Source organism: Hordeum vulgare, chromosome 3H, assembly GCF_904849725.1.
Source record: "Hordeum vulgare subsp. vulgare chromosome 3H, MorexV3_pseudomolecules_assembly, whole genome shotgun sequence".
Lineage (NCBI taxonomy): Eukaryota > Viridiplantae > Streptophyta > Magnoliopsida > Poales > Poaceae > Hordeum > Hordeum vulgare.
This window is the reverse complement of record NC_058520.1, coordinates 15958527-15970476: the sequence shown is the minus strand read 5'-3', so window position 1 is coordinate 15970476 and position 11950 is coordinate 15958527. Positions and strand designations below refer to the sequence as shown.

The 11950-nt window shown below is 46.1% G+C and overlaps 1 protein-coding gene across 2 annotated transcripts; it reads right to left on the bottom strand.

The window, feature by feature from the left end:
• Positions 1-3798: 3798 nt before the first annotated feature.
• Positions 3799-4613, bottom strand: LOC123439283. 2 transcript variants are annotated; one of them, XM_045116016.1, is made up of 2 exons: positions 4055-4613; positions 3799-3917 (listed from the first exon to the last, which is right to left on the bottom strand). In XM_045116016.1, exons 1-2 carry the CDS (start codon positions 4516-4518, stop codon positions 3914-3916), a joined length of 468 nt encoding a protein of 155 aa, XP_044971951.1. In that variant the 5' UTR covers positions 4519-4613; the 3' UTR covers positions 3799-3913. The 2 variants fall into 2 exon arrangements, with proteins under 2 accessions (XP_044971951.1, XP_044971950.1); XM_045116015.1 differs by lacking the exon at positions 3799-3917 and having other exon boundaries at positions 3934-4613.
• Between the last annotated feature and the right edge of the window lie 7337 nt (positions 4614-11950).

The window sequence follows — 11950 nt, the reverse complement described above, 5'->3', positions numbered from 1 at the left end:
CAAAAACCTTTGGTGATGATTTCTTCGTATACCTCGTGGATGATAATCCCACTTCTATTTCAGAAGTGTATGCTTCTCCAGATGCTGATTACTGGAAAGCTGCGGTCCGTAGCGAGATGGATTCCATCATGGCTAACGGGACATGGGAAATCACTGATCGTCCCTATGGTTGCAAACCATTGGGATGCAAGTGGGTGTTCAAAAAGAAGCTTAGGCCCGATGGTACGATTGAAAAGTACAAGGCTAGGCTTGTGGCCAAGGGCTATGCCCAGAAAGAAGAGGAAGATTTCTTCGATACTTATTCACCTGTGGCTAGACTGACCACCATTAGAGTACTACTCTCATTGGCGGCCTCTCATGGTCTTCTCGTTCATCAAATGGACGTTAAGACGGCTTTCCTGAATGGAGAGCTAAATGAGGAAATCTATATGCAACAGCCAGATGGCTTTGTGATAGAAGGTCAGGAAGGAAAGGTGTGTAAGTTGCTGAAATCTTTATATGGTCTGAGACAAGCACCTAAGCAATGGCATGAGAAGTTTAATACAACTCTGACATCTGTTGGCTTCGTTGTTAATGAAGCTGACAAATGTGTATACTATCGCCATGGTGGGGGCGAAGGAGTTATATTGTGCTTGTATGTTGATGACATACTGATATTTGGAACCAACCTCAAAGTAATTGAGGAGGTTAAGTCTTTTCTGTCTCAAAACTTTGAGATGAAGGACCTTGGGGTGGCTGATGTTATCTTGAACATCAAGCTGTTGAGAGATGATGAGGGTGGGATTACACTTCTGCAATCCCACTATGTTGACAAGATTTTGAGTCGCTTTGGATATTCAGACTGCAAGATTTGTCAAACACCATATGATCCTAGTGTGCTTATTCGAAAGTTTAAAGGCACAGCTATAGATCAATTGAGATTCTCTCAAATTATCGGTTCACTTATGTACCTAGCTAGCGCAACGAGGCCTGACATCGCGTTTGCTGTGAGCAAACTAAGCCGGTTTGTTGCAAACCCGGGCGATGTTCATTGGCGTGCTGTTGAAAGAATTATGCGCTACTTGAAAGGTACTGTCAACCACGGGCTTCACTATACGGGATTCCCATCGGTACTTGAAGGGTATAGTGATGCGAATTGGATCTCTGATGCTGATGAGATGAAGGCCACTACTGGGTATATGTTTACTCTTGGGGGTGGTGCTGTTTCCTGGAAGTCTTGCAAGCAAACGATCTTAACAAGATCGACAATGGAAGCAGAATTAACAGCATTAGACACATCTGGTGTCGAAGCAGAATTTCTTCGAGATCTTTTGATGGACTTACCTGTGGTTGAGAAGCCGGTTCCGGCTATCCTTATGAACTGCGATAATCAGACGGTTATTGTTAAAGTGAAGAGTTCAAAGGACAATATGAAGTCCAACAAACATATAAGAATGAGATTGAAGTCTGTCAGACGTTTGAGAAACTCCGGAGTGATAGCGTTGGATTATATCCAAACGGCTAAGAATCTGGCAGATCCCTTTACTAAAGGGCTATCACGTGTTGTGATAGATAGTGCATCGAGGGAGATGGGTATGAGACCCACATGAGTTGCCATGGTAGTAACCTAACCTATATGATCGGAGATCCCGTGAAGTAGGACCTGGGAAAACAAGCCAGTGGTGAACTGAGGAGAGTAACTTTACTAACCCACTCCGTTGGAGATGCAATACTCTCGGATACTGTATGGTAGGATGACTACTGTCTTAATGTGTTCTAAAGCTTATATGTAAGCAAGATGCTGTCCTACAGAGCGATCTTTGGAGGAACACACCTATATGAGCTTGACTGCTGGTCACAGTCTATGAGATTTGGGTGATCTCTAGTAAACTCATGAATAGGCCAGGAGTGTGACTAATATGCTCCACCCGAGGGGTCACCTTCGGCAGCCTAGTACTAGTAAGACTTGTGGTGAAGCTCCTTTACGCCAAACTGACAATTCAAGGCATAGTCCATTGTTCAGTTGTGAAGGGGTGTAGCTACTTGTTCTAGGTGAAGCTCAACCTTAACAGGTCTTCACTGAAATGCTGGTATATTAAAACAGTGATTGAAACGAGGGAACACGATGTGCCCTTGAGATCTGGTGGGGGATTGTTGAAATTTGGAGGTGGGCCTTAGGCCCATTAGAGAATTTCAGAAAATCTACAAGGGCCCATGTAGGTGGTGGCATGGCAAGGTGGTGGGAGTTTAGTCCCACCCCGCTAGTGGAGGAGAGTTTGGACCCCTTTATAAGGGTCTCTCTTCCACATGCTATTGGAGAGTGAGAAGAGAAGGTGCCCTCGCGCACTCCTCCTCCGCCGCCCGCCTCGCCACGCCACGCCACGCCACGCCACGCCTCGTCACGACGCGCCGCGCCGCGCCGCGCCGCGGGAATGAGCCGAGCCGAGCTCATACCTACGCGTTTATTTTTGCCGGTCAGGAACGGAGAATACGTAACGGACAAGGAAACGATCCGACTCGGACTCTCCACCCAGCCGCCTTTATAAGCACGCGATCGCCTACCCTAGACGTCACGAAATCAGATCACATCTGCCTCACGCGTTCGTTCCTTGAACTGCTGCTGCCGCCGGCGACTCCGTCCCGTTTACCGCGTACACGGTCGACGGGAGAGCAGGCCTCCGAAACCTCGCCTCTCCGGTTCCTGTACGGGAGAGGGGCGATTAGGTTTTTGGGGAGCGATCACGCGACTGCTCGCCTCCGTCCGTCTGCTTCGTCTACGTCCGCGTCGCCCTCGTCATCGCCATGTCTTCACCAAGCGAAGCTGATCGTCTCCGCGAGGAAGCCGAGAAGAAGACGGCAGAGGATACTGCCTCTGCCGCCGCTGCTGCTGCTACGGCCAACTGGCCGATTGGAGGGTATGACTCGTTTATCCTCTTGCTCGTATTTATTCTAGCAGTACTACTTGTTTGCATAGATGTATCCACTATATGCGTAGTATGTGCTAGGTTAGCTCAAGATCAGTATGTCATTACTCTAGTCAATGCCATGCTAGTTATTATTTTGTGGATTAATCTACTCGGAAAATTGCCTATTTACTCAACAATATATACTCCATATAGTCGCACCTAAAGAATGTATGTCGTCTCGTGCTTGTAATACTCCTCCTCATAATGATTGCGCCTTCGTGCGTCCGTGGTTATCTCCCGCAAGGGTTTTCACGTAAAAATCCGTGTCTCCCGTGTCTGGTTGATCTCGTTTTATCTAACAAAGAGAAAAAAAGCATATCGTGATACAAATCCATACTCGGGAGTCTGTACCGAAGTCTAGATCCTTTCTCTGAAAAATATCAATATACCTATTTTTAACTTGGTGACATGTTGAGCAAGTATCATGGTTCAGGATTAGTACAAATTGTGGTGGGCTATTTCAAGCACTAGATAAGGTGCCAACAAACGAAATAAAGATGTTGGCTGCTCTTGCGAGACATTGCGTTCTTCAGCGCTTCAGAATGGGCAAGAGATGAGAACAACCAGAATGAATAAATATTCATTAAAGACTGAAGAAAAGACTGCAAAAGAAAAGAGAGAGAAACACATAGCAATGGTAGAAATGGGGAATCATAGATCTTAGCAATTCTTTCTTCCAATAGATTATACTCCCTCCGTTTCAAAATTCTTGTTTTAGATTTGTCTAAAAATGAATGTATCTAGTATTTAGATACATCCATATCTAGACAAATCTAAGACAAAAATTTTGAGACGGAGTGAGTATGATACAAGAAGAAAGAAGCCACAGCAAAATTACAGGCTAGCAACTACAGAAAGAGACTGGTAAAAGTTTTCTGGATCTGGAACTTGTACCGCACATCCATGGCCAAATACATGGAGGCTCTGATCATAATCCACAGACCTTTAATCCATGTGCCTTCTCAGTTTCATCTGATCAATACCCAGGGAAAAACGAAAAAGAGAGTAGAAAAGCAGAGCTACCTAACAGAACAGAAGGAGAGACAGTAGTGTTTTGGATTGATAAACTGCCATGCTAGCTATTCCTATTCCTAACAACTATCTAGTACCTGACGAGAGTGGTAGTAGTGGATGGGTAGTGGTGGTGGTAATCCATGGCGGCGTGCTCCCTATGATCAGCGGCAGCTTGGTGGAGACGCGCGGTGTTGTCGGCGTAGCCGGCGTCGTCGCTGGCCTTGTTTTGCGACGAAGGAAGCTTTGGCTTCTCGTGGGCCTTGTCTGGCGCGTAGGCAGCAGAGTAGCCGTGGACACTGGCGCCGGCGACCACGGTGGCGTGATCAGCTTTCCGCGCGCCATCGTGGTTGGCCTTGCGCCCCTCCTCGTCAAGAGCCCGCTGGTGGTCGTAGGCCGTCGCCAGTTTGTGGTCGTCGGCGGCCGCGTTGTAGCCGTTCCCGTTCTTGCGGTACCCCCTACGGGCGCGGTGAAGGCCGCCGCAGCCGCTGTGGTTGGACCGCTCGCCGCCGTAGTCGTCCTTTCTGCCGCCGCCGAAACAGGAGCTGAACTCGAAGCACATTCTTGCTGGCTGCCTCTTTCTTTTTTCTTTGTTTGCACTTTGCACTTGCACTAGACTAACTACGACCACTAGACTGGATTGGAGCTGCACCGAGGAGTTGGTGCTGGTGGTGGTGGTGGTGGTGGTGGGGGTATATATGCTCCGGGTGCGGACATGACCAGCTCGTGCTGGACGCGACGTGTGTGCAAAGCCAAAGGGAAAGTGGCTCCTGAAGCGTGTCTTGTCTTCACCGGGCGAAGGCACGCCGCGTCTTCGGTCCTCAGTCTCGGATTGAGTACAGTGACGGTGGCCGGCGAGCGCGACGCATCGCGGCGGGCGGTACCGCGCCGCGGCAGCATCAACGGGCGGTACTGTTAGGGTTTGGAAATGCGGTGCCTCATGGCCGGCAAGAACGACTGTGATCCATGCTCTCTCTCCCTCCATGTTCATTCACCTCAAGGCAGGTAGAATTATGACCTACCGTTGAAAACAGCGACAGACTGACCGTTCGAGATTTTCAAGACGAGCAGAATTTGGTTCTATCAAATACTCCGTACTTGCCAAGCAGACAGACTAACAAGGTTCACTGTGAACAAAGATTCTTTGGCCGGAATTTTCAAGGCAAGCCAAGCACGGTCTAGATAGTGAAGATGCATGCTACTGTGGAGTACCAAACATCTGTGCAACGCATTCATGCCTCATTGTGTTCTTCCGGAGAATATTTTTGTTCTCGGAATAATAAATGAGTTCATGAACATTGGACTGGGTCATGAGTCGTGGAATGCTAGAGACCGACCGAAAATTTATGCGTCCACACTTCAGTCGTTAATTTGAACAAGCTTTTTCATGCAAGACCATTGACCTGGATTGGGACTAGTGTCAAAGTCTTTAAGATAACGCTCTCTGATATTCTGGGTCATGCCTTACTTTTAGTTTACTTAACACTTTGATTAACTCTGTCCATCCCTCCAATTTTGTTTATTAACACTTCAATTAACTCATCTTAAATTCCAAGTGCGAAATGACGTCACCAAACTCCAAGAAAATAAACAAACTTGACGTCAGAAGCATATGACGCCAGGAAATAGAAAGCACGTGGAAACATATGAGTGCATTACTTTAAAAAAAAAGAGAGGATAATGACCCCCGGCCTCTGCATCTGGGAGATGCATGCGGTCATTTTATTGATTATTCTCGAGGACCTTACAAAACAATACAACAATATGTCTGAATCCGTCATCTTGGCAACATCTGTCGCTACTCCTATTCATATGATGAAGGGGTGCAAGCTGGACCAAATACCCAGACCTCTCACCTAAGCCTAACATCTAAAGCCGGAGACCCTGACCGAGCCACATACCGGGTCCGGGGCACAAACTGATCCGACGCACTCACTATGAGTGCATTTCTAGGCATATATCAAAAAGGATATGGAAAATAAAATGACCTTTGCTGCTGCATTCCATATGCAGGTGCCTTTATTCTCTTACAAGCCTGGTGGAATATGCTGCTCTTCCTCCTCTTCTATCACGATGTGGCGAAATAGCCACGCAGCGATATGCTTAGACACGAAGAAACCAAAAGGAGGGTATATTCTTGGTAGAGAACTTAATTGGACCAGGGACAAATTGCAGCCGGCGAGCAAGGATGGACATGGATATGTACCGAAAAGTTAACTAGATCTCAATCTGTGAAGGTGCTTGTCCACCGAAAGTTTGAATTATTAGACACCGATGCTACTTCGCATGCTGTATACATTCAGGTAGGGATACCACAAACATCGGAGGCGACAAACTGAAGATCCGAAATTTCTGGAGAGGCGACTCTGAGGCGACAGGAGGGGTTGCCATGCGATGGGCTCCCCGCCGGCCGGCAGGGGACTCGGCCTCGTCGGCGGACGCTTCTGGGCTCTGCCTAACGACGACGACGACCTGCAGAACGCACCAGCTGCTTCTCCAACCCCTTCCGACATAGTATGCGAATCCATTCTGGTGGGATACTCGGAGGAGCAGATCGCAGAATCCATAGATGGGTTCGTCCCCGAGTCCGATCCTGCCTGGGAAGGGCTGACTGCTAACGCCGAGGACAGGGTGGAGGTGCTCCGACGGGTCGTGCACCGGCGAACTACCGCGAACGCGATAAGACCATGGAAGGGACCTCTACCGAAGGTACGTCTTCCGGCTCTTACGTTGGCAGATTTCTTTCACTCTTGTAAAGAAGTTCCGGTCAGGAAATCGCGTCGATCGGCGTCGACAGCACGAGAGAAGACACATGATTCAGCCAAGACGGATCTTGGGATTCGTGAGGCAAGGGAGTCCTGTTTGAATTTGATTTTATGCCAAGATGGGCTGGAATCTAAACCTATTGACTTGCACACGACTGGGTATATGGCCCAGTCTGTTGCACAATCGCATCAGATACCAGAGTCTCCGGGTAGGACTCCTACCGAGATTGTTGTGGTTATGGATGTGCGTAAGGGTAGGACTCTTTTGTTCGCTGACTCCCCTCGTCATTATATTAACCGTGGAGTTCGATCGGCAAAACCTGGGGGGAGCAAAGCGGTACCAGGGTTCCCGACGCGTTCTGGTACAGCGAGAACGATCCCTGTGTTGGATACTATGGCGGCGAGGCAAGCTGTGCCGTCTGCGCCTGCGGCAAATGCTTCTGCTGGGATTGCGTCCATGGTGAATACTCCTGCCGCCGCAGGGCCTGATGCTGGGGTATCTGCTCCAGCGGTCGCTGGCGTGAGGGAGAACCGACCTACGGTCACTGCTGGTCAGGGACGTGGGTCTGCTGGTGTTGGAAGAGGTGGTCCGGGAGTTCATAATCGCGGTGGCGGAGGTGGATTCCATGGGCACAGAGGTCATGCAAATCAGTGGAACGATTATCCTGGTGGACCAGGTGCTGGCCGGTCTAATTGGATTGCCGGAGGAGGTCCTGGGGGAGGATACAATCAATGGCATCGCCCCTTCCAGCCACCCCAAGGCAATTTTGTCGAAGGAGCTCGCGGAAATTTCCGGCAAAGAGGCGGGGGCGGGATACGCAATTATGGGAGGAACAACTCTGGGCCGATATGGAAGGAAGTAACCCAAGAAGATGGAGGGGAAGATGGCATCCCGCCCACACAGAAAATAACGACGGAGGACAGGGAAGTAGCACGAGCTAACAAGGCGGCCAGAAAAAAAAGAAAAATTGACATGCTATAGATGTGGGATACCTGGACACTTTGTTGTGGATTGTATTACATATTTGTGTGATATCTGTCAAAAGCCTGGGCATATCGATGCGGCGTGCCCATTACTTTTAGCTCCTAAGCCTGTCATGAGCATCTATGGGGTATGCCATAGCAAACTAATGTTTTTTGAAACACCGGGTTCCAGTTCAGTTCTAACTCCACCTCGTCTAGAGAGCTCAAGAACGGGTCTCGTCAAAGTTACGAATGGGGATTTGACTGCTGAGCAAGTTTCTCAACAGATGAGAAGGCTTGTTTCGGAGACATACAATTGGGAACCAATAAAGGTGGAGCAAAATACTTACCAAGTGGAGTTTCCTAGAAGAGAGGATCTTCAACGTCTACTCACTTTCGGGATGAGTAAGGTTAGTGGCAGCAAGTGTTTACTTGAGTTTGAGGAATGCATAAAACCAGCACCGCAGGGTACTAGGTTGCAGAAGGTATGGATTCGGTTTGAAGGTATTCCAGAAATTCTGCTTAATGATTTCCTAATCGTATGGAGTCTTGGTTCGTTGATTGGGAAGACTGAGAAAGTAGATATGCCCTTTACACGCAAAAGGGGGATAGCCAGATTGCTTGTAATGGTGCTCGATGTTGACCAGATTCCAGATTTTGCTCCATGGTCTTATGATGGCGTGCATTATGACCTTGAGATCGAGGTCGAGAAGATAGCACAAAATGAGCCAAATGATGCTGATACCCTTATGGCCGATGGGGAGGATAGGGACAAAGGTCATGAGGATGCGAATGATCAACACTCTGATCAGTTCAGAGATAACAATAATCCTCAGGCCTCTTCTAATAATGAGAAACCACTTATTGGGGGAGCATCTTCCACATCAAAAGTACCCATGGAGACACTACGGTTTGGTTCTTTTGATGTCCCCAGTACACCATTTAAGCTTGGCAGCAAGTTTGGTCAAAACGAGGCGAATGAGCAACCTCCTTTTGTGTCAATCCAAAGATCGGTTTCCACATCTAGGCTGGAAGAAGCCAAGCATTTGATTACTAAGGAGATCAGGAAAACATCCTCGGCAGTACAGCCGCCTAGGAGGGCTGAGCCTATGCATACATCTAGGCTGGAAGAAGACACGAATTTGATTACTAAGGAGATCAGGAAAACATCCTTGGCAGTACAGCCGCCTAGGAGGGCTGAGCCTATGCATATGACGCAGCAGGACTGCTGTCCAATTTCTAAGACATTCCCTACTGACAGGGATGTCACTTCGATCATGCGGGATAGCAAGAAGGAGGCAAGTCGGCCTTCTACTCCTGTATCTCCTCATAGCTTCGCCAACAGTAAGCAGCAAAATATATCTTCTAAGTACGATAACATTGTTGAAGGAACACTTTCTCACCAGCATGTTGATTCTATGCTAACAGGGAAGACCCACAATGAGATTACTAATGATGATGTGATCTCATTTGGGGGGATCCCGGATCCTGCTTCATGTCATAGACGTTTCAGTCAACGCATCCAGGAGAAGCCTGATGCTGATGAGATGTCGATAGGGCGTGCCATGCGAGCTGCAAAACTACGAGATGCTGAAAAAAATTCAGGTTTGTCTATTGATCAAACTGCATCTATTTTAAAATTATCCGAATCTGAAATCTTGAATAATGCTAGTGACATAGGAGTTTCTATGGGTACGACTAGTAAAAATATAGCTAAATCCATCAATGATATTCTTGATTTAGAAGTGGACAGAACAATAGAGTTTATCAATAATCTAGCAGCGGTTAAACCTATGAATGATTCGGATATGAGTGACTTAGGAGGTGCTGGACTTCAAACTCTATGTGATAACATTTTTCATATAGACGGGGAAGTAGACGACGTGGATGATATGGGTTTGGAGGGGTATATGGCCTCTTCAGATGTGAATAATCATCCACAACCTTTAGATACACATAATGATTTTAAAAGTATTCACGAAATAACGAGGAGACCTTGGAAAAGGAAGGTGTATCCTGAATCAGCGATTAGGAGGAGTGCGAGAGTTAAACAAAAGAAAAAATTTCATGATGAAATATGAAAGAGATTTTTTGGAATAGCAGAGGTCTCGCGGACTTGGCTAAAAAAAGGTTCCTTAGAGAAGCATCGATACAATATAAACTGGATTTCATGGCTTTACAAGAAACTGGGAGGGATAATTTCACAACCCAATTTTTAAATAGTTTATTAGGAGGGGTTGATTTTGATTGGCATTGTTTACCACCAAGGGGAGGATCAGGTGGGATCTTACTTGGGGTTAAATGCGAAACTCTAGAAGTGATGAGTGTGGTTTATGGTGAGTTCGCCGTCAAATTTCGTGTAAGGTCGAAAGCTGATGGTTTTAAGTGGACTCTAGTTGCTGTCTATGGGGCGGCGCAATTGGAGTTCAAGCCTGATTTTCTTGCAGATCTAGTGAGAATCTGTGGAGATGAAACACTACCAATTATGGTGGGGGGAGATTTTAATATCATTCGTAGACAGGACGAAAAAAATAACGACAACTTCGATACACGATGGTCAACAATGTTTAATATGGTTATTGAGAGTCTAAACCTAAGGGAGATTCATCTCTCTGGTAGACAATACACTTGGGCAAATTCTTTACCGATACCAACATATGAAAAGTTGGATCGGGTTCTTACTAGTGTTGAGTGGGAACAAAAATACCCATTAGTCACGGTACAAGCATTACAGAGGGCAATCTCAGATCACACACCTCTTCTAGTTGACTCAGGGGAGGCCAATCATAGGGGCAACAAGAATGTATTCTCGTTCGAACTAAGCTGGTTTGAAAGAGAAGGGTTCATGGACCTAATTACAAGGGAATGGGGTACACACTTAGGTGGATCCACCAATGTCGAAATTTGGCAAAACAAGATTAGAAATTTGCGCCGAGTTCTTAGAGGATGGGCGAAAAATCAAAGTGGTATTTATAAGAAAGAAAAAGAAAGACTAACGAAGCTGATTGATGAACTTGACGTCAAAGCTGAGTCAGCGCAACTAAATTCTATTGATAGGAATACCAAAACAGATGCTGAGATTAGATTGCAAAAATTATTGAGAGAAGAGGAGATGAAATGGGCACTAAGAGCTAAGGTGATGAACGTGGTTCATGGGGATGATAATACTAAGTTCTTTCACATGATTGCGAATGGCAAACATCGAAAGAAGATTATTACTCAGCTAGAGCAAGAAGAGGGAACTATAATAGGACATGAAAATCTAAAGGTATATATTTCAGAATATTATAGGAGTCTCTTTGGTGCACCAGAGGAGAATATGATCTATCTGGATGAAACCAATGTTCAGGATATTCCTCAACTAAATGAGCAGGAGAATGAGGTTCTATCCGCTAGATTCACAGAGCAAGAGGTATATGAGGCAATAGTACAAATGAAACACAATAAAGCACCGGGACCAGATGGGTTTCCTGCAGAATTTTACAAAAAGTGTTGGCATGTTATTAAGGGGGATCTAATGGCTATGTTTCATGACTTATTTAATGGTCGGTTACAGCTGTTTCACCTTAACTTTGGAACAATAACGTTGTTGCCAAAAAATGTGGATGCCATGCGTATCCAACAATTTAGACCTATCTGTTTACTAAATGTTAGTTTCAAGATTTTCACTAAGACAGCCACCAATAGATTAACAAAGATAGCCGATTCAATTGTCCAACCAACACAGTCAGCGTTCATGCCTGGGCGACACATTTTGGAGGGTGTTGTTGTTTTGCACGAAACGCTTCATGAAATCCACACAAAGAAACTAGATGGAGTTATATTTAAAGTGGATTTTGAAAAGGCTTATGATAAAGTTAAGTGGTCCTTTCTTCAGCAAGCCTTACGAATGAAAGGGTTTAATGAAAAGTGGAGACAGCAGGTTGACACGTTTATTCAGAAAGGGAGTGTCGGAGTCAAAGTTAATGATGACATTGCCAATTTTTTTCAAACACATAAGGGGCTAAGACAGGGGGATTCAATGTCTCCAATACTCTTTAATATAGTAGCAGACATGTTGACAATACTTATTGAAAGAGCCAAAGAGAAAGGACAAGTAGGTGGTCTCATTCCACATCTCGTAGATGGAGGTGTGTCCATTCTACAATATGCGGATGATACAATCATTTTCATGGAACATGACATGGAGAAAGCGAGGAATATGAAATTAATTTTATGTCTTTTTGAACAACTATCGGGGTTGAAAATTAATTTTAACAAAAGCGA